The sequence below is a fragment of the Hemiscyllium ocellatum genome, chromosome 16 (genome assembly GCF_020745735.1).
Source record: "Hemiscyllium ocellatum isolate sHemOce1 chromosome 16, sHemOce1.pat.X.cur, whole genome shotgun sequence".
NCBI lineage: Eukaryota > Metazoa > Chordata > Chondrichthyes > Orectolobiformes > Hemiscylliidae > Hemiscyllium > Hemiscyllium ocellatum.
In genome coordinates this window covers 54,434,748-54,457,165 of record NC_083416.1, presented here as the reverse complement: position 1 = coordinate 54,457,165, position 22,418 = coordinate 54,434,748, and the positions used below count along the sequence as shown (strand labels likewise).

Below are 22,418 nucleotides of genomic sequence, written 5' to 3'. Positions count from 1 at the left end.
TTGGGTTATCTGGTCGGCATGGACGAGTTAGACCAAGAGGTCTGTTTCCGTGCTGTACATCTCTATGATTCTATAACAGAGCACTTTTTAAACTCACACTGAGAGCTGCCGTTTTTTTTTTAAGTTTAAAGAATGGGCATTTTGAAACTTCAAATAATTGTATAGACTTTATCCGCCCATTAAGAGCATTTACCTCTTTTCCATCAACTAATAACTGCGGCATTGGCGTTAACCATAGAATCATACAGTACAGAAGAACCATTCTGCCTATCGAGTCTACACCCATAAAAACTACTGTAAATCTGCACTTGTCTCACTTTCCAGCATTTGGCCCACAGCCTTGAATATTATAACATTTCAAGTGCCAATCCTTTTTAACCTCAAACTTTTTAATGTTTGTTAGGATTCCTACCTCAATTATCCTCCCAAGCAGTGCTTTTCAGATTTACACTATCCTATGGGTGAAAAATCATTTCCTTAAAATTCCCTCTAAACTACCTGCCTTTCACTTCAAAATTATGACCCATATTATTGAAGAACTGTTAACTAAGGGGAACAGTTGCTTTCTGTTCCACCCTGTTCCTATCCCTCATAATATTATACACTTCAATAAGGTCCCTTTTCAGCCTTCTCTGCTCTAAAGATAACAATCTGAGCTTATCCAGCCTCTCTTCATTACTAAACTGCTCCACCCCAAGCAACATTCTGCTGAATCACATCCTTGCTGTCCTGCAGTGACCAGAATTTCACACAATGTCCTTGGAACAGCCAAAACGATGTCCATTTAAGCTTAGTATTGAGTACAAATGTTTCTGCTGAGCATACCTCCCTCCTGTGTGAATGTGACCACATCTCTTTCTCCTGTCAGCAAAGATTTAATTTGTTGGAAATGGGTTTGGGATTTCTACAACTCAACCCTGACAGCCATTTTTAAAGATCAGAGAACCTTATCAAATCCATGAAGATCCAGCTGAAAGAAGTGGACACTGTTTCCTAACACAAATAACTTGTAGAGTATTTGATTGTGTACAGTCATCAGACTCCTCCCTTCTGAAAGAAAACCATCAGCATTTACTCTTTTATTATCATGATTTACATGTTAAGCTAGCTCATTTTGACGTCTTGATAAAAAGAAGATACTTGCTGATTCTAATCCGAAGGATATTCTCTGTAATCAGTAATGCTCCGATTTCATTTGCACAAAAATTTAATTTGGTGGGGTTTTCTTTTCCTTCATTAAACTCATCAAATCAGTTCAGATTGAGGATTCATGACGTAGTGGTTTTATAGAACATGCAGTGAGGACATTATACAAATTAACATTATTACATCTTGAATCAGGTCACTGTTTATGGGAAAGGGTTTGCAAAAGCTCATGGACCAGACCTCACAGCATCTACATATTTGGTGTCTTTCTCCACCTTAACTAAAGGATCTAACATGAGATCTACAGAACTGGCTCAAAGGTAGAAGACAGAGGGTGGTAGTGGAGGGTTGTTTTTCAGACTGGAGGCCTGTGACCAGTGGAGTGCCACAAGGATTGGTGCTGGGTCCTCTACTTTTTTGTCATTTACATAAATGATTTGGATGCGAGCATAAGAGATACAGTTAGTAAGTTTGCAGATGATACCAAAATTGGAGGTGTAATGGACAGCGAAGAAGGTTACCTCACATTAAAACGGGATCTTGATCAGATGGGCCAATGGGCTGTGAAATGGCAGATGGAGTTTTATTTAGATAAATGAGAGGTGCTGCATTTTGGGAAAGCAAATCTTAGCAGGACTTATACACTTAATGGTAAGGTCTTAGGGAGTGTTGCTGAACAAAAAGACCTTGGAGTGCAGGTTCATACCTCCTTGAAAGTGGAGTCGCAGGGCGATAGGATAGTGAAGAAGGTATGTTTTCCTGTATTGGTCAGAGTACAGGAGTTGGGAGGTCATGTTGCAGCTGTACAGGACATTGATTAGGCCATTGTTAAAATATTGTGTGCAATTCTGTTGTCCTTCCTATCAGAAAGATGTTGTGAAACATGAATGGGTTCAGAAAAGATTTACAAGGATGTTGCCAAGGTTGGAGGATTTGGACTATAGGGAGAGGTTGAATAGACTAGGGCTGTTTTCCCTGGAGCATCGGAGGCTGAGGGGTGACCTTATAGAGTTTTATAGAATCAAGAGGGGCATGGATAGGATAAAAACCACACAACACCAGATTTTTAACTTTGTACACCCCAGTCCAATACCGGCATCTCCAAATCATGGATAGGATAAATAGACAAAGTCTTTTCCCTGGGAACGGGGAGTCTAGAACTAGAGGGCATAGGTTTAGGGTGAGAGGGGAAAGATATAAAAGAGCCCTAAGGGGCAACGTTTTCAAGCGTAGGGTGGTACATTTATGGAATGAGCTGCCAGAGGAAGTGGTGGAGGCTGAAATAATTGCAACATTTAAAAGGCATTTGGATGGGTACATGAATAGGAAGGGTTTGGATGGATATGGATCGGGTGCTGGCAGGTGGGACTAGATTGGGTTGGGATATCTGGTCGGCAAGGATGACTTGGACCGAAGGGTCTGTTTCCGTGCTGTACATCTCTATGACTCTATGACTCTATCTTCCTTGTCTTCATGCTTTAACACATGAAAACAGTCTCATTTTAAACAGAATTCATCTTTCTGCATGAACATCTACTTTATATTGATTATTTTTATATAGTTAATGGAGACAAAAGCCTCTAACTATAGTAAAACTTTGTAAATGCTGGTAACTTGAAACCAAAACAAAAAATGCTAAGGCCACTCAGAAGGGTCAGACAACCGTTAACAGAGTTAATGTTTTAGCCCAGTAGTCAGTCTATAACATCTTTTTCTGAAGTTAAATAGGAAGTGCTAAATATTGGGTTGTTGCTTATTAAATCATGCTGGCATTGTGAATCTAAATGTTGTAGAGATGCCGGTGTTGGATTGGGGTGGACAAAGTCAGAAGTTGTACGACACCCGGTCATAGTGACTTCAGATGACAAAGGAGCAGCATTCTAAAAACCTGTGACTTTAAATAAATCTGTTGGACTATAACCTGGTGTTATGTGAATTCTAACTAAATATTGTAATTTTGTTTTTAGCTCAGCTTGTCTATACTCGGTGTCCGAACAAATGAAGTAAGAAACTTATCACTAAAAATCAATAAGAATATAAATGCAGCAATCCACTATATTCCTCCAAAACTGAGGGTCAACTTTAAAAAGCTCATATTAGTCAAAGATGTTATACTGTGATATAACTATTTGAGTAATTTGAAATATAGGTTTTACAGTACTGCATGCTCTGTTCACTGTAATCCTAGAATAAAAAAACAACAACTATTCTTTACATGGAAACCACTGAAACAATTACTTTTTCCAATCCAGCATGGGTTTTGTACTTCTTGGGCTCTGTACCCACTAATATTTCCAGGCTAATTCATAACAAGCTGTACAAACCCAGTGCAAAGCCATTTCAAAATGATCTATTTTAAAATAGCCTCTTGAAGTGGTTTCAAATGGATAATTAAAGCATGAGCCAATTGCTTTCATGTGAGCACATGGGAAAAACTCATTGAAGTCAGTTCCAAAGTACATAAAAAGCAAACAGGCTGCAAACTGAAACCAAAAGCTATTGCTGTCGACTGAGGTACATTAGATACTGATTCCATTAATTGAAAAATTAGCTTCCTGCCTTAAGCAAACTATTTTTCTCGATTTGTGCAGTGACAACATGTTTTATTTTTAATCTTTAGAAATCAGTGATCTGTAAGTTGTGTTCTAAAGGCACTTGAGTTGTTCCTTGCTGTGATAACTCGAAACTTTGAGTAAATGGTGCTCTCACCAAGTTACACATTTTGAGGCGTGGATCTGGATATTAAATATACCCACCGAGTGTGTTCTATGTGGTAGGTTCATTTAGTATCGACTGGACATCTAGCCCAACATTTTGCCATCCAGCCAGTGCCATAATACAGAAGGTGGAAAGGTACTAAGACTAATGGCCCACGTACCAAATATAAATAAAAGGTCAATTGAGTTTGGTAAGAGCTTAATTGATCCTAACATTATGCCAGCTGTGCCATCATGGAGGTGGCATGGGTTGACAGGTGAGAGTGGGCAATTCCCTTTTATTCTCAAAATGTTTAAAGTTGTAGAAAGAGAGTTGCTATAATTGGCAGGGTACCCCTTGCCAATCAGGCTACCAAGTGAGAAGACAGTAAGAAATGGAGGGATATAGACCAAGGGCAGGCAGAAGGGGTTAGTTTTATTTGGTGTTATGTTCGGCACAAATCGTAGGCCGAAGGGCCTATTTTCCTGTGCTGTATAGATCTGTGTTCTACAGCAGTCCCCCATTTTTCCTGCCAACGCATGGTGCAAAATGTTCCCATCGCTGGAACCAAGGCAGCTACATGTCCACCCCACCGCCAAACATCGTCCAAAGTCTCCTTGGTGTCTTCTACATACATCTGTCTGCAATCCTGGCAGCGCCAATCACAGAGCCCTGGCAGGAGCATGGCCATCAGTTCCCAAGGTGAGATTTCCACCCACTGAGGGTTGTTTATCCCTCTTGCAGTGTTTAATGGCTGTGGGGATGAGGGAAGACATCTGACCTTGCACTTCACGAAGAACGCTCCTTGCAATTGTATGGATAGAATGCCAGCCTCGTTGGAAGAAAAGTCAGTGGTTTGCAATCTATCTGTGGAATTGCAAGGAGTATTCTTAGTAAAACCAAAGATATAGGATTAAAGAAACGTATGGCCCAGGATAAGACCAATCAGGCTATCATGCCAGTACCTGCTCTTGGAAAGGACAGATGTGCTTTCTTCCATATCTGTGCTTATTATCCCATCCCTTTCTTGAGTACCTGACCAACTCTATGTGACGATTATTTATGAAGTTAGCTTCTACAACCATTTCAGGTCAAGAATTTCAGTTCCCAACAACTCTGAGTGAAAACAAATTCCCCCATCTCCTATCTGGATCATTTGACAAAGATTTTAATCTGCATCTGGGTCGAGAGGAAGCTATGTGACAGTTTTTATAGTGTCTTGTTGGTTAATCCTCTAGAGACCAACTGCAGTGCAGTGGGAATATGAAGCGATCAAATACCAGGACATCCACCTGACCCTATTCAGCTTATTTAAGAGCACCCAGCAAAAAGATTCGTGAGAAAATGGAAGAGAGTCAAAAACAGAATGCTCAATGACTTTATTAAAACTCTTACAATCTGTCAAATAATTTGCCAAACTCCAATCCCCAATAAAAAATAGGAAGTGCTAGAAAAGCCCATTGGGTCCAGCAGTGTGTGTGGAGAGAGAAACAAGGTTAATGTTTCAATTTTTTTTTCAGAGCCCACAAATCTCAATCAACCATTCAATGATGATAAAATATTTCAAGTAATGTTCGATAAATATCAGGGCTTACACTGTTGTTGTAGACAGCATTTATCATTCAGTCAACACCATTAAAATTAATTACATTTATCTCATTCCTTCATGTGGGATATATATGAAAATTGTCTCTGCATTTGCAAGTACCTTAAAAGAGTGACATCCTCCAAAGTGACTTGATTGTCTGTGAAGCAGTTCAAATATCCTGATGATATAACAGATGTCAGACAGCATCTGCTATGAAGTCGTTTAAACATCCTGAGGATATGAAAGATGATCAATTAATACAATTTCTTTTTTTGTTATTACTGATTGCTAGAGTTAATTACGTAACCAGGAAGACAGAGATGCACTACAGTAGAAACCCAGTTAGAAAAGGAAAGATTAACTGATGTATCAACGTTTGATCACAATGCAGTGTCTGTACTAGAAGCTCAGAATGAAACTCATTCTGATGCCCATTATCATCAATAACACCAAGGCCTGGAACTTCCTTTTCTGGCAGAGTAAATGAGAACAACAGCCTTTTGCCCCTCTGATGTCTCCATTTTCCTGGAGCCACTGTTTGGCTGATAGTCAAGTCTATCTGTTTAGGTAATAAGTTTTGTTCTAGCTTTCCAGTTGGCTCAGGAAGGCTTGCATTTGCTGACTACTGGCTGGTGCATGGGGCAAGTCATGTGATGACATACATTTATTCACAGTTGGAAAGCTGACATAGAAAGTAACAGAAGGTCTAGGCAGCAGGGGATCACCAGGAGCGAAAGTGATCTTTGTCTGGATCAGATTGCAGAAAATAGCAAATAACTCGTTTTACAACCAAACAATTTATTTTGGACATCAATTGAAGATACTATTGGGTTGGTGTCAAATAGCTTTCCTCCTTACCCCTGCCCAAGGCAGACTTCACCCTCAAAACACTCAAGAGCAGCTAGGAAAGAAAAAGCAATATATTTTTAGAAGGACAACAGATAGAGGAAAGCATCACAATTTATTGAGCAACAGAGCGCAATCTATTTGATGTTAAAAATGGGGATTGATAGAAACATTTGTTTCAACTTGGTCTTACTAAAACCAAAGGAAACATTAACAGATCCTAGGAAGATTATTAAATGCTCCCCATTCGACTTAAGCTGGGAAACGTGGCAATTAGGGAACAAGGACCTGGGAAAGAAAATTCAAACCTGTGTTATGATTTTCACTGCCCGGATTTTATGATTTATTGTCACTTGCATTTTATAGTGAATGATACAGTGAAAAGCTTCAATAGTTACCACAATCCAGTGTCATTTAGACTAGTTTAAGAATAAAAAGGATAAAAGCTATAATTGAAACAGAGTCCTGAACCCTGAGTGGCTCACTAATGACACATGTGCTGCCACCCCTCCTCCACTACCATGTCATCTCCTATGCTAGACCCAGCAATGTAGGTATCACCACTCTTTAGGCACCATCTCTTCACCACTGGGTCCACCTCATCGCTGCCAATGCCAGTTCCCATGCTGAACCCCCACACCCTCCAACTAGGAGTCCTTGGCTCTGTTCTGGGCCTACTGCAATCGGGTATCCCTGGATCTGATGCCAGACCCGCCTGCTGCCAATATCTCACCCAGAGTTCTATTGCAGCCACTCCCCCCTCTTTGATGTTGTTTTGCCAGCACCATCTTTAAAGCCCACTGACGTTCACTGCAGGAGCTTTGCCATCACTGGATGCTGGGCAGACTGCCGCCACTGCCTCCAGTTGCCATGAGGAGTCCCCATTCCACACGTGGCCTATTCTAGCTGCCACACTAATGTCACCAACTAACCCACCATTAAAGGCTCCAAGGAAAGAAAAACAAAAGAGAAAGAGCAGAAGTTAAAAGAAACAAAAAGGTGGGAGTGGATGAACCCCAGGCAAGAACCAGCTATTCCGCCCATCTTGATATTTGAGTATCAATGGATGGAATGTGTGCCCTGATGAAGCTAGATTTTGAGCAGACTAACTAGCAATGTTTAACGGCAGCACTGCAAAGGCTACATGAAAACAGGATATGTTCAAATTGGAAGATGATATTGTGGTGTTCAGAGGGGTATTGTTGCAAAAATCAATCCTCATGCTGCTAACCCTCTACAGTAATGACCTAGTAATCTCTCCTTTTCCTCCATAGTCCTGGAACCTCAAAATGTGCATTGGAGCCACTGAATTTTCTTGAAGTTAAATCTATCAGTCAATTTATAAAAGGTTGACTTTGGGATGATTTCTGACATGAATCGTGGCACTCGCTAAGGAGCAAGTGACATTCCCTATCTGATGGCTATTTGAGCCGGCTTCCAGCAGGAATTCTTTAAATAAGAGAACCTCCCCAATCCAAGACTGTCCTTCAGGGCCATCATCTGGAGGACAGCATCTGATATGAATACCCAGGCTAAAAGACTGGCAGATCTTTGAGCCCTGTGTGTTTACTAACAATGGGGAAATAGCGTTCTTAAAAGCCATCAGTGGGAGCACTGCAGATCACAGAGTCTGCCTTGAAATGTTTATTTGTTTCAAATCAGTGTCACAGATTCACTATCTATAAATTCAATGCATGGACCCAAATGATAGATCAAAACAAAAAATTGGTATTCAGATAAAAAAAACAAAAAGAAGGTCTTTGTTACAAAAGGTACAATATGCAAAACAAAAATCAATGCCGGCTCTGCAAAATAAAAACAAGAATTTGTTTTTTGGCCAAAAGGAAAGATGATACGTAAGTATCCTTCTCCAGCAAAGGCATGGTTGTATTGTGATAATTACTGAGTTTTGAGGCACAATTTACAATAGTCAGAGGGACACAGCCATCTTGAAATCTTTCTGTGCATGCAACTGTTAGAATCACTTTGAAAGCCATCTGACAGTGTCACAGATTTTTGATGCTGAGGTAATTATCCCTCCAAGTTACTGTCCCTTTCTGTGGTCAAGTATTGTTGTCTCTTCTTAACATTTTCCCACGATAAAATACCGAGATCAGGAAGTCAGCGTGTGGAGGGACTGTGGCTGTGAATTCACATTCTGAGCTACTGGACCACAAAGTAGCAACCCCCGCTTCCATTGTCAATGTGACTCTTTTTTAAACTTTATCAATTAGCTCACATGTAAACATTATCCCTACTCAGAAGAGAATAACAGCAATAATTTGGAGGAATGTATGAAAGGTTATGAAATCCCCAATCACCTCACCCTGTCACTGATACCCTTCGCCCTCACACCGGACGCATTCATTTTTCTTTGATCACTTATGGGTAGTGGGCATTGCTGGCATTCATTGCCCATCCCTAATTGTCCTGGAGAAGGCAATGATAAGCTGCCCTATCGATAGGTACACCAACAATGCTGTTAGGAAAGGAGTTCCAGGATTATTACCCCACCAAAAGAACAGCAATTTATTTTCAAGTCAGGATGCTTTGTGGTTTGGAGGAACTTACAGGCTCTCATGCATCTGCTGCTCTCGACATCCTAAATGGTAGACATCATCGATTTGGAAGGTGCTAACAAAGGAGGCTTTGGGAGTTACCACAATGGATCTTGTAGATGGTACACACTGCTGTCACAGTGTTTCAGTGGTGAAGACATGAGGTGAGTTAGTCACCACAGATTTGGCAACCTTTGACTTGCTACTGTAGCCACAGCAGGTACTTGACTGGCAAAGTTCAGTTTCTGATCAATGGTAAAAATGGAGGATTCAGCAGTGGTAATGCTATCATAAGAGGGTATTCATTAGAATCTCTTCTCTTGGAGATAGATATTGCCTGGTACTTGTGTGGCCCAAATATCATTTGCCACTTGCCAGCCCAAGCCTGGATCATGTCACCTTGCCTCGTATGGATACAGACTGCTTCAGTATCTGAGGAATCCCAAAGGGTGCTGAACATTGTACAGTTATCAGAAACATTTCTATGTCTAATGTTACGATGGAAGGAAGGCCATTGACAAAGCAGCTGGAGACAGTTTGGCCAAGGATGTTACCTTGAAGAACTCCTGCAATGATGCCTTGGACTGAGATGGTTGACCTCAAATAATTGCAACCATTTTCCTTTGTACCAGATATGACATGTGGAGAGTTTTCCTCCTGATTAAACCCAAATTAAACTTCTATTGAACAAGTTATTCCTCTGTAAGTGCCACCTGATGGCATTTCTTCCATCAAATCGCTCATGACTGAGAGTGAACTGAGTTCTGTCAGGTTCACACAGTTCCTGATTTCATTACAACATTAGTCTAAACATGAATAGAAGAAAATGGACTAGTAGGGTGTTAATTGGCGCATTCAATTTGACTTGTTTTCTGTGTAGAGGACATAACTGGGCAATTTTCTCTATTGTCGGGTAGATGCAAGTTAGCATTGTAGCTGTACTAGCACAGATTGACTAGGAATGCAGCTAATTCTACAGTATAAACCTCAGGAAAAGGCCAAGATCAATCATCCATTTGGTCCTTCTGGCCTGAGATGTTTGCAAATGCATCACCCTTATTTTTTTGCATTGGTGTGCTGGGCACATTATGGCTGGGAATATTTATGGAGTGTATTCCTCTTCTTAGTTATTGAATTGTACATCACCAATTATAACTGAATGTGACAAGAATACAGAACTTATATCTGATCCATTAATTATAGCATCACTTTGTGCTGTCTATTGCAAGCTGATGTTTGGCATGTAAGTAATCCTGTGTTGTAGCTTCACCAGGTTGATACCTCATTTTTAAGTCCACTATGTCTGCTCCTGGCATGCTGTCTTGCAGTCTTCATTGAACCAGGTTTGATCTCCCAGCTTCATGGTAATGGCAAAGTGAAGAATATGCCAACCCACAAGATTAAAAATTGTAATTGAATATAATTCTGCTGCTGCTGATGGTCCACATCACTTCATGCATGCCCAGTATTGAGTTTCTGGATCTTTTCAAAGTCATTTCAGATGGTGGCAGTTCTGCATATGATGGAGACAGCCTTAATGCAAAGAGCTTGCATTGCTTACTCCTTCCAATACTGCTATGGGTAGATGCCTCTGTAGCAGGTAGATCAGTGAGGATGACGTCAAGTAGAATTTTCCCTTATTGGTTCCCTCACCGCCTGCAGCAGACCCAGTATAACATCGCTGTCCTTTAGTACTTGACCAGCTTAGTTATTACTGTGTTACTGAGCCATTCTTGCTGGTGGGCATTGAAGCCCCCCCCACCTAGGTACACTTTCTGCCCTTGCCACTCTCAGTGTTTCCTCCAAGTAATGTTAAACTTAAAGGACCACTGATTCATCAACTGAGGGGACAAAGGATAGTGATATTTGGTAGTCAGCAGGAACATGCCTTGTCCATGTTTGATCTAATGCCATGAGACAACATGGGTCCAGAATCAATATTAAAGACTCAGGTCAACTCCCTCCCAACATTACACTGATTGGTTATGTTGGTATCTGGCATAGTAGAAGACATGATTTGTATGTTATGTCAGTCTATTGCTTGACTAATCTGTGAGAACACTGTCCCGATTTTGGCTCAAGCCTACAGATGGTGCTCAGAAAGTTGCTGCCAAGTCAACATTTGCCACTATCATTTCAATACCCAAATCAATGCCAAGTGGTTCCTATGGCTTAATTTCTTCTTTAGATATAGATATGGACCAGACCAGTTGGCAAAAATAGATTTCTTTTGCTATAAAACCCTTATGAACTATAGAAGCGTATCCCAGCATGATTGATTATCTTCATAACAGGATGGCAAAAATAATGGGCTCAGTTAATTATAAGGCTGAGAATCTTAGAGAGAATTTGGCGAACTGGATGGAAAACTGACTAAGTTAAGCAAAAGATGACAATAAGATAATGATGAGGAGGTGGTGGGGAAGAGTTGGGGAAAGGCCTGGTTGGAAGAAGGGACAGTAACTAGCAAAACTTTGCAGAGAACTGCTCCAAAAGATGTACTGTTATGTCTGTATCAAGAAATGTTTTTCTTGCATAATCACAATGAGCGTTTTAAAATTTGCTGATTGCGTTAAGGTGATGCAGATGGAGGAATTGATAGTATTTAAAGATAGCCGAAGATTGATTTTAATGATAGGAAGTAGAAACTTGATATGCATATATGATGAAGGTAGATCCATTAGTAAAGATGGGACAGGAGAAGGATTTAGATGTGATTATTGATTATTATCCACTGAAATTTCCAGTTAATGTAAAGCTGTTGTCCACTAAGTTAATCACATACAGTATTACAATAGCTCAAAAGAGCACATTTTCCTTTTTCTTCCCAACTTATTCCACTTGTGTTATCCTTTTCTACTTGACTGCATATAGTAGTTCAATGACACAAGCATTGCTTGCCCTCTGGTACCCACCCAAATGACATTTTATCATGTGTGAGCCCAAGCAATGTCACTAACTATCTAACTATGGTGGACAATGGCTGAAAGCTGTCCTGTCTTTCTCCAGCCTTGATCCTCATGTTCATTAACAACAATTTACATTTACGTAGCGCTTTTGATTCAATAAAACATTCCACTATTTGACAATTAACCAATCAGAAAATCCCAAGGGACACTCAAAAGTCCTATTTCTCAATGAATTGAGTTTTACTAGGGCTGCTTGATGCCATGCTAAGTCAAGAAATATGGCGCTGGAACAGCACACTCAGTCAGGCAGCATCCAAGGAGCAGGAGAATAAGCTCTTCATCAGGAATGTGGGAGTGGCCCAAGGGGCTGAGAGATAAATGGGAAGGGGGGCGTGGGTCTGGAGCGAAGGTAGCTGGGAATGCGTTAGGTAGACGAAGGTGGGGGTTGATGATAGTTCGGAGCAAACGATGGAGCGGATAGCTGGGAAGGAAGATGGACAGGTTCCTTCCCAACTATCTGCTCCATCCTCCGTTCCAACTTATCACCATCACCCACCACCTTCATCTACCTATTGTATCCCCAGCTGCCTTCCCTCCAGCCCCACCCCCCTTCCGTTTATATCTCAGCCACCTTGCGCCACCCCCACACCCCCCTCAATTTCCCGATAAAGAGCTTATGCTTGAAATGTCAACTCCCCTGCTCCTCGAATGTTGCCTGACCAGCTGTGCTATTCTCCTCCTTAATGCCACATTAAGTCAAATGCTGCCCTGATATAAAGACTGGTCACTCTCACCACAATTCTGAAGTTCAGTTCTTTTGTCCATGTTTGGATTGAGACTGCAATGAGTTACTAGCCAAACTGAGTGTCAGTGGGCAGATCGTTCCTTTGCAAATACTGTTTGTTAGCATTCCCTTAATGCTAACATTAACTTTGTATGTACACCACAATGGGCCATGCATACAGGAGAAAAAAATAAGGCTCTGGTTGTGAGAGTTCTTTACTGCTGACTACATTCTATTAAGAAAAGCACTGCCTTTCATAAAAACATATTTTAGCAAGTGTTGACACTTCTTGATACTCTAGTTCATGATGGATCAACATTTCTTGACAATTCTTGACAGGTTGATGTTTTTTTAAAAACTTCACAATACTTTCTTAGCCAGTCAGCACTTCTTGACAGTGCTTGAGACTTCTTGACAGATCAGCACTTCTTTTCAGCAAATAGTTCTTGGCACCTGTTGAAATGTTTGACAGTTCCCAGAGGTTTGTGCAATTCTTACCACACAGCTTCATCCCAAAGCAGGTTTACTTCCCACCTCTCCACTCCTGCCTTGATTCATGATTCCTACATCTTAAGGATACAGATTCCATCCCCCAAACAAATGCTGAGTCCCAGTCCTGGGACCATATCAACAGGGATACCTCACTCTCCAAAGGACTACACTGGCTGGCCAGAAGAAACACACTAAGAATTGATGTGCTCTTACCTGCTCCAATTTCCACTCTGTGTTCCAGGCCACCAGGGATTTCAAAATAAAATTTGAGTGGAAGCAGCTGACTATTTAAATAGCCCACTTTCACCACAACATGTTCATGTGCAAAATACAGGTAGTCCTCAATTCTCCTGAGAAAATGGAAAATTCCTGGTGCAGGACAGGACTTCGGTTTTCTGACATCTTCTACAATTTATTTCCTTCATCACAATGTAGAGGCAGATATCTGTGCCAGAGTCATATACAAACTTGGCTTCATTTTCCTGAAGAAGGGCTCATGCCCGAAACGTCGATTCTCCTGCTCTTTGGATGCTGCCTGACCTGCTGCACTTTTCCAGCAACACATTTTCAGTTCATTGGAAGGTATCAGAACAGCAGAGCCTAATTTCTTAAATACTGAGAGCAATGGAAACTGGATCTCATCTGGTTTCAGGTTCTATTTGTTGCTAAATTTTAGTGCAAAAACCAAGAGATATCACTTGAAGCAAACATGATTTTTGGAACCAACATGTTTATATCGAGAAAACCTCAGATTTAACCAGCGAGACACCTTTGGAAAGAATAAATATAGACCATTAAGCACAAACTTAAGTAACTGTTTAACATGAAGTAATAAACATATATTAATGAACTACCAAAAACAAATAAGTTAACAAGACATATTGCTAAAATAAGTTGGTCTGCATCATTAGTGTAGCCTCAGTGTATCACTAGAAACCCTGGTCGACTCCTTAGATGTGGTTTAAACAATTTAAACAAATCCTTATTTTCGTATTAATACAAAGGATAGATAAGGTCCTCTCTGCCCTACAAATGAAGAACGCTTGCTTTCCTCGCACCTGAATTGGACTAAGCCAACATTAAAATTTTGAGTTCATTTGGGAGAGTGGAAAGTGTAAAAATCGATAAGTCCCCTGGGCTGGATGGGATTTTTCCTAGGATTCTCTGGAAATCCAGGGAAGAGAAGCAGAGACTTTGGCTTTGACCTTTATGTCATCTGAATCTACAAGAATAGAGCCAGAACATTGGAGGATAGGAAATGTTGTTGCCTTGTTCAAGAAGGAGAGTAGCAACAACCCTGGTAATTATAGACCAATGATCCTTACTTCAGTTGACGGAAAAGTGTTGCATGAGATTATAAGAGACAGGATTTATAATCATCTGGGAAGGAATAAGTTGATTAGGGATAGTCAACACAGTTTTGCGAAGGGTAGATCATGCCTCACAAACCTTATTGAGTTCTTTGAGAAGGTGACCAAACAAGTGGACGAGGGTAAAGCGGTTGATGTAGTGTATATGGACTTCAGTAAGGCATTTGATAAGGTTTGTCATTTTTATAAATGACCTGGAAGAGGGCGTAGAAGGATAGGTTTGTAAATTTGCAGATGACACTAAGGTCGGTAGAATTATGGATAGTGCAGAAGGATGTTGTAGGTTACAGAGGGACATAGATAAGCTGCAGAGCTGGGTTGAGAGGTGGCAAATGGAGTTTAATGCAGAAAAGTGTGAGATGGTTCACTTTGGAAAAAACAACAGGAATGCAGAGTACTGGGCTAATGGTAAGATTCTTGGGAGTGTAGATGAGCAGAGGGATCTCAGTGTCCATGTACATAGATCCCTGAAGGTTACCACCCAGAGTGATAGGTTTGTTAAGAAGGCATCCAGTGTGTTAACATTTACTTGTAGAGGGATTGAGTTTCAGAACCATGATGTCATGCTGCAGCTTTACAAAACTCTGGCACAGCCACACTTGGAGTATTGCATACAGTTCTGGTCACTGCATTATAGGAAGAATGTGGAAGCTTTGGAAAGAGTTCAGAGGAGATTTACTAGGATGTTGCCTGGTATGGAGGAGAGGTGTTATGAGGAAAGTCTGAGGGATCTGAGGCTGTTTTGTTGGAGAGAAGAAGGTTGAGGGGTGACTTAATTGAGATGTATAAGATCATCAGAGGGTTCTATATAGTGTACAGTGAGACCCTTTTTCCATGGATGGTGATGGCTAGCATGAGGGGGCATAGCTTTAAATTGAGGGGTCATAGATATAGGACAGATGTCAGAGGTAGTTTCTTACCTCAGTAGTAGGGGCGTGGAATGCACTGCCCGCAACTGTCGAGGACTCGCCAACTTTAAGGGCATTTAAATGGTCATTAAATAGACAGATGGACTAGTGTAGGTTAGATAGGTTTCAGATTGGTTTTACAGGTCAACACAACACCAAGGGCCAAAGGCCCTGTACTGCGCTATAATGTTCTGTGTTCTATGATTAATTCAATGATTGGATTTATGAAATTCCTTTTAACTTCTCAGTTTGAATTGACCCACTCAGTGATGTATGAGTTCTATGTGAGGTGAGTTTGGGACAGTCATTCTGCAAGCACAAACCATTGTTTTATCCTGAACACCTGAAGTTAGAGTCAAGGAGTTATGTTCAGATGCAGACGGAATTTATGAAACTGAGTGATGCATAGACTTTAGACTTTAGAAACAGACCGTTCATGCTAACAAGTCTATATTGATATTTATGCTCCCTGCAATCTCTTCCCATTTATCTTCATCAAACAGCAATTCACTGTAGAAGGAACATGACACAACATCTAATCCATATTTGACAAGGCATCGTGGAAAAAACAGTTCAAATACAGTTCCAGGCAAATAGTAAATATTAATGTAATGGCAATTGGTATCTCTGTGATTTCAATTCACTGAGGTATTGGGTGCATTATGTCAAAATTATATTTGCCTTTGTAGTTTATTTCTCAATATTTTAAATGTTTTGTCTTTCAGTCAAACAAGGTTCCTGTGGTGCAACCATCCCATGCTGTCCATCCCCTCACACCTCTCATCTCCTACAGCAATGAGCACTTTGCGCCCAGTTCGCACTCACCACACCTTCCAGCAGAGATCAACCAAAAATCAGGTAAGCACTGCTGATTAACTGTGTGAAAAATAATTTCCAACACGTTGGTGTTAATGAGGAAATGACCACTGAAATAACAAGATATTTCACACAAGGAAAGATGCTGCCTGAACTGCTGTGCTCTTCCAGCACCACTAATCCAAAATAAGAGAGACAAGTTCACATCCAAATGGTGAACCTGAGTGGAGGCAGTTTGTAATCTTACTGAAGAATATACAGGATTTTGGACACACGCATTCACTAACAACACCCCCCCACCCAACAGCGGATCTTAAGTGATCTAAATTGAAAGTGAATACTATGAGTGGGCAGTCTCTAGCATTATATTGCAGCTGGTTACTAATGACAATGGCAGCTCTCTGTAAAGTGCCCTGCACCCTCATGCATGAGACAGAAATTGTGACAAACTATAAATTACAAGAAAGGAATTATCTTCTGCAATGGTCTGCTTCAGTGTTAGTGAAGAGAAGCATGTTCATTTAGAGAGAGCAATGGACCAGCTTTCAAATTATTCTGATTCAGGTATCTAGAAATAAAACTGTGTACGCTGGGTTTTCAAAGTGCTTCCTGCTGTCACTCCTGTTACCTTCCTTCAAAGTTCTTCCTGCTTTAAAACAGTTTCACATTCCTGTAAGTGCTTTTCTAAACCACGTTGTCATTGATCTGCTTTTAACAAGAAAACAAATCAAAAGTGAAGGTAGAAATTAAAGCTGTATTTGAAAAAGTTTAACCGAAGATAATTATCTCCTGGAGTGCTCAAATTGGAGTGTTAATCCTAGTTACTACATTAAGTGAGTCCTTTTCAAGCAACCCTGGCTAAAAAATCCTTAAAGCCTTTACCAGTCAATCAGAAAGAAAGCTTCCTTGAATTCTTAATAAGTGCATTCATTGCATAATGTCCTGCTGAGGCAGACAAATCTGAAGGTTTCATCCCCGGTCATTGCTGAGCCTACAGGTCTTAGCAGAATGGCAATGATTAATCCTAATGTTTTCAGGCTAGGAAGAAGAAAAATATTCCACTGTGTCATCTAGTACTTTCTGATGGAAAGTAGATAGTTGTGGAGAACATCTGACTTATGATAACAGCCTATAATGCACACTAACATTATAGATAGAAATACCAACCAAAACTCAAAACAAAGACTTAATGAAAGTCATGAAATAATTGCTTGTAAATTATATTTTTTCCAAATTAATCTTGACAAAAATAAATGCCAGCATCTTTAAGCATTGGACTATCTTTGGGTGTCAGACAGTGGTTTAACCTTTTCCTTCCCAAGCAAACTAAAAGCATGTAAATTAATTAACGAAATGTGTGATTGTGGTAAACTTGTGTCAGGAATTTGACCGGAAATAGCAGTGAAAAGGCAAAGTGATCTTTACATTGTGAGTAATATCTAAATGTCAAGTTAGGTCAATGTGAGACTGAGCTTTGGAGTCTGTGCTACTTAAAAAAAGATGTGTCATCACGTTTAGGAGCTTTGTGGTCAAATTTAGTGTGTTGTAAAACTTGGAGTTTGCTCAGAATACTGAGTTGGAACATTGCTGCCACAATTTGTATCAGAAGGAAAATTCATTTGTCATCCAGTCTTACATTCAGTGCTTTGAACCATTCTTTCTGTATTATTTGCACTGTTCATTTTTAACATCAAACTAGTATGGAGTGATGTTATTATCTATTTACTTGGTAGAAATCTAAGTAGACATCTGACATCCCTTTCCCATCCACATTTCTTCAACTTTAGAAAGTCACATGTTTGAAACTATCAGTGGAGTGTGAAGGGAGGAAGAGACTTGGCGTGTGGAGGACAGAGGTTTTTCTCTCTCTCTCTCTAAATATTCAGATTGAACTCCAGTGCAATCATCAGGACCTGACTGCTATTTCAAACAGTGCCCAGAGAACTTCTGCCATGGGAGCCCAGTGTCAAAATGTTGGCAGCTGAAGAGGGCAAACCAATTCTTCTTTCTAAATGACGTCTTTCTGCCTGCCTTATGAGGTCAGAAGAAATAGAGATGCTTTTACAGGCTCCACTAGAAAGGTTTAGAGCTCCCCCTCCCCTGGGAATTAAAATGGTTTGTACCTTACAATGCCAAAGTCAGGGCAGGTTGCCACTTACTTCCGTATACAACTATCTGATCCCAGTCCTGAGTTGAACTTGGGGAAGAGATTGTCAGACACAGTTAGTGATGTGGTGGAAATTAATCATAAATCTGGTCTCATCACTCTGTTCCTGCATGTCGAGCATGAGAATGGCATTTTAAGTTATGCAGAGTTAGGATACAGATCATCTATTTATGGAACAGATTGGAAGGTTGCGTGGTATAGTTCCTAACTGGAATATGCCTGAAAACATCTGCCATTACATTTTTGTAACAAATGTTTTTGGATTATTTTAAAAGAATGTAACATCATATGAATATTGAAAAACAATGTTTTGTGTTAGAGGGCTCCATGTTTTGCCACATCTTTGATACTGATTGTTCACATACAGGAAATTTGTTGTGAGTCAAAAATTCCTGCAAGTATTCTTTTTAAACATATTCAGAAGTAGTAATTAATTAGTCACACATTAAAAGGCATGAAGTGTTGTTCAAAGGGCAGTGAAGCTGACTGATAGCCTTGTGTTGTAATTATATCCTGATGTGGGGCAGTGAAGCCATATTTTGTCAGATTTGAATGCGTTAAACTGTTTCATGTTCAGAGAGATTAGATGCTTAAATGATTTTCTGTCATTTGAATTTGAAAGCAGAACTTAAATAATATCATATCATATATGGGGTTTGCCTATCACAATGAATATTACCATAAACTGGCATAGCAATATTAAAAACATTGACTTTTGATCATCTATTTCATAGGAGATATAGCATTATAATGGTCCATTCATGAGGGCAGATAACCTGGTACACTAACTGGGCTCTTTACTCCCAACCTTCATATTGCACTGAATAGGAAGCTTTTTACATTAGTTCCTTAGCAACAGAGGAACTGGATTAGACCACTCAACTCCATTAGTCTGTTCTGCCATTCAATTAGGTTACAATTCATGTGTACATCAGTTTAATTTGCCACATTTGATGCATACGCCTTGCTACTTATAACCGAATAAAAAGCTTTCCATATCTGTTTGGAAATTTTTAATTGGTCCAACATCCAGAGATGTGCAGAGAGAATTGCAAATTTCCATTACCTTTTGTAAGAAGAGGGGTTTTTTGACTTCATTCCTAAATAGCATACTTCTGATTCAAAGATTATGGGGACCAGTTATCTTAGTTGGCTAGATGGTTAATGTGTTGTTCAGAATAACAGCATAGATTCCATTCCCAATCCAGCTTGGGACATGACTCCACACCTTTCCATTGAAAGTGAAAGATGTCAAAAAATGCCAACCAAACAGCTCAGAATGAAATGCCAGCAAAGAATGAGCCAAAAACCAGCTTTCAAGCAAAAACACATGGCATGATCATTGTAACAATGTTCTTCCCTTGATCTAGGTTTCCCATCTAATTAAAAGGCTTCTCAGTAATAAATTCTTTTACCTCTGTTAGACCACCCCTCAAACTTCAAATCTCAAGAGAATAAAAGATAAACCGTGAAGCTCAGTTTAATTCAGCGGCTCATCATGGAGTAATGCAGTGATTAGCTTCTCCAACAAGTACAGGGACTAATATACTATGAATGAGTTATATGCATGGTTAACAAGTCAGTACATATATATGGTAATCATTCAGGACTAAAATGCATTCAGCTATAGAGGAAAATAGTAAGGATGTCCAGTGGGTTATTAAAGTAGGGATCAAGCCATATTGTTTTCAATGGTTGTATGAGACAGAGACTGTATTATATCTATGTATTATATCATACATAGTTCCTCACTGGAGTCTTGAAGTGACCTTATAGTCTGAATTTAAATCCAATGTGAATACAGGTGAACCTCGATTATCTGGCATTTGATTATCTGAATATTGGAATGTCCAGCAAGATCCCAAGGTGCCGATGCTCAGCTAAACTATGTTATCCGGCATTCGATTATCCAGAATTCGATTAACCGAACAAAGCACTCCGTGCCTGTGTCCTTCGGATAATTGAGATTCCTCTGTAAAAGGAAGAACTTTTCCAATTAACAGAGCCTATCTATATATCCTCTTCTAAGTGAACATTAACTCTGTTCCTGGAGTTCTACCAGGAATTCTATCATTGTTGAGATGGGCGTTGCTGACAAATCACTTCCACTGTAATGCTTTGCACCGTTAAGATGCACTTTGATATGACTTATGTCTGTGCAGTGTAAATAAAAACTTTAAACAAAGTCAGGATATTGTCAGCATTCGGCCATTCCCAACATGGTGACCTGAAACGTGCACAACTTCCACTTTCTGTCATTTTGTCTTTTCTCACATGAGTATCATTAAAATTCCAAGTGCCGATGGCACGCATCCAAAACACGTTTGATTACAGGAGGAGAAACTTTTCATTGCTGATACCCCCAACAGCTGATGATGTTCATCCATGGGCAGCTTACTAAACATTTTTCTGTTCAAACAGGGAAGCTGTTTGCCAGCCTAATTGCCACACCTTAATGTAAGACATGAGAGCACAAAGATGGCATGGGTGTTTTTCAAAATTAAATCTCAGTTGAAATTATTTCACATTACATTAGCTTTATTTTATTAGGCATGCATCAGTATTATTCATTGAAATTTGCTTAGTCTGACCGTCTTGTGGTTGGTGTGTATTGAAGGTTGTGGAAAATTAGGAACATTTCCTTGATTGCAGAGGAAGTAATTTTCTGTTTGTGTTTACTCATGCTGGTATCCAGTGTTGTAACCCCTAACGCCTTTCATTATAAAGGATATTATCTGAGAACAATCTCAGCAAGGATAATTTAAATGTTGTAGGTGGGCTCAAGTGCCCTATAAGGACTCTGCCCCAAGTTGGACACCCATTTGGACAAACTGACACTGTCCTTTAGGCCCCGCATTTTCTTATTCTGACTGACTATCTCTACTGACATGCAGCACTCGCCCTTCTCTCCACCAGCATTTTGCACAAAGTACACTAGGCCTTTCCCTTTTCAGTTTTCTATGTCCCCAGTCCCACTTCAAACTCCTCTCCACACGCAGTCACCCCAGCCAATCCTCTATTCAAGAGTTCATTCTTCTGCTCTTCTCCTTTATGCTGTGGAGTTTAAAAATAATCACTGACCTTGCACACAACTGCGCAGACCTATCATGGGCATGCCACCTTCAAATAGTTTTGAACTTGATGCCACAAGATTCCTGTGTGCCACTGACATTATCTGAAGGTGGAACTTTATTGACCATTATAGGCCACTTAAGGATTCTGTTCACTGTCACTGGGATTAACTGTCATCCTGTGTCATTCCTGATAGCTTCTATCCTCTGGGTTACTTGTTACCTTAGCATGGGGATAGTGGGAAGAATGAATCCACTTGGTCAAAAGCACTCAGTGACTGATCGAGGGGTTGGGCATCAGGCAGCGATTACCCACTGGGAGTCACACCCCTTCCTTTGCTTTCCAGCCCTCTGGTTCCCCCATTCCCCACACTCCAACCATAGAACTTGGGGTCTTGATTCCACGGCAAGACCTGCCAATGGTCTTACCACTGATTGGTATTGATTCAGAAGGACTTCCCTGTAAACAGCAGTGAGGTCTTTGCTTGCTGTCCAGATGCCGGATGGGATCTCCAATGATTTAACAAAACATGCGTAATACATATCACTATCCGATTATTTTCAGGGAACAAATGGTCAGTTTGATATGAATTTTGGTCTGTACCAGTAAAACTGATGACCTAAAGCAAAAACAGTAATTGCTGGAGAAACTTAGGTTTGGCTGCATCTATGGAAAGAAGACAGATTTAAAGTTTTGGGTCCAGTGACTCTTGTTCAGAACCATTAGCAGCTAGGAAAAGGTGGTATACATGCTGAAAACCGTGGATGGGTGATGAAAGGAGTAAACACATGGTGGAGATGGAGCCCAGAGAGAGAAAAATATAGTTAAGCTTGTATAATGGTAAGCCAGGGAAAAAGAAAAGCTAATCATGGTGACCATAAGTAGGTGAAAATACATTGGCTGCATTGAAAGCAACTCATGTCATAACAGGATCTGGGGTTTTGAGTCCACGCCACCCTCTGAACAACATACCTGTAACCCTGCATTTCCCCTGACTAGCCCACACATCCCTGGGCACTATGGTAAATTTAGAACAGATAATCCACCTAACCTACACATCCTTGA

General features: G+C 40.3%; 1 protein-coding gene across 11 annotated transcripts in view; it reads left to right on the top strand.

Moving 5' to 3' along the window:
• tcf7 (transcription factor 7) overlaps positions 1-22,418 on the top strand; it is a 219,882-nt gene that overhangs the window by 149,078 nt on the left and 48,386 nt on the right. For all 11 annotated transcript variants that reach the window (XM_060837277.1, XM_060837276.1, XM_060837275.1 and 8 more), the window contains exon 4: positions 16,024-16,156. In XM_060837277.1, the coding sequence (XP_060693260.1) occupies positions 16,024-16,156 (133 nt within the window). The remainder of the gene's footprint in view (positions 1-16,023; positions 16,157-22,418) is intronic.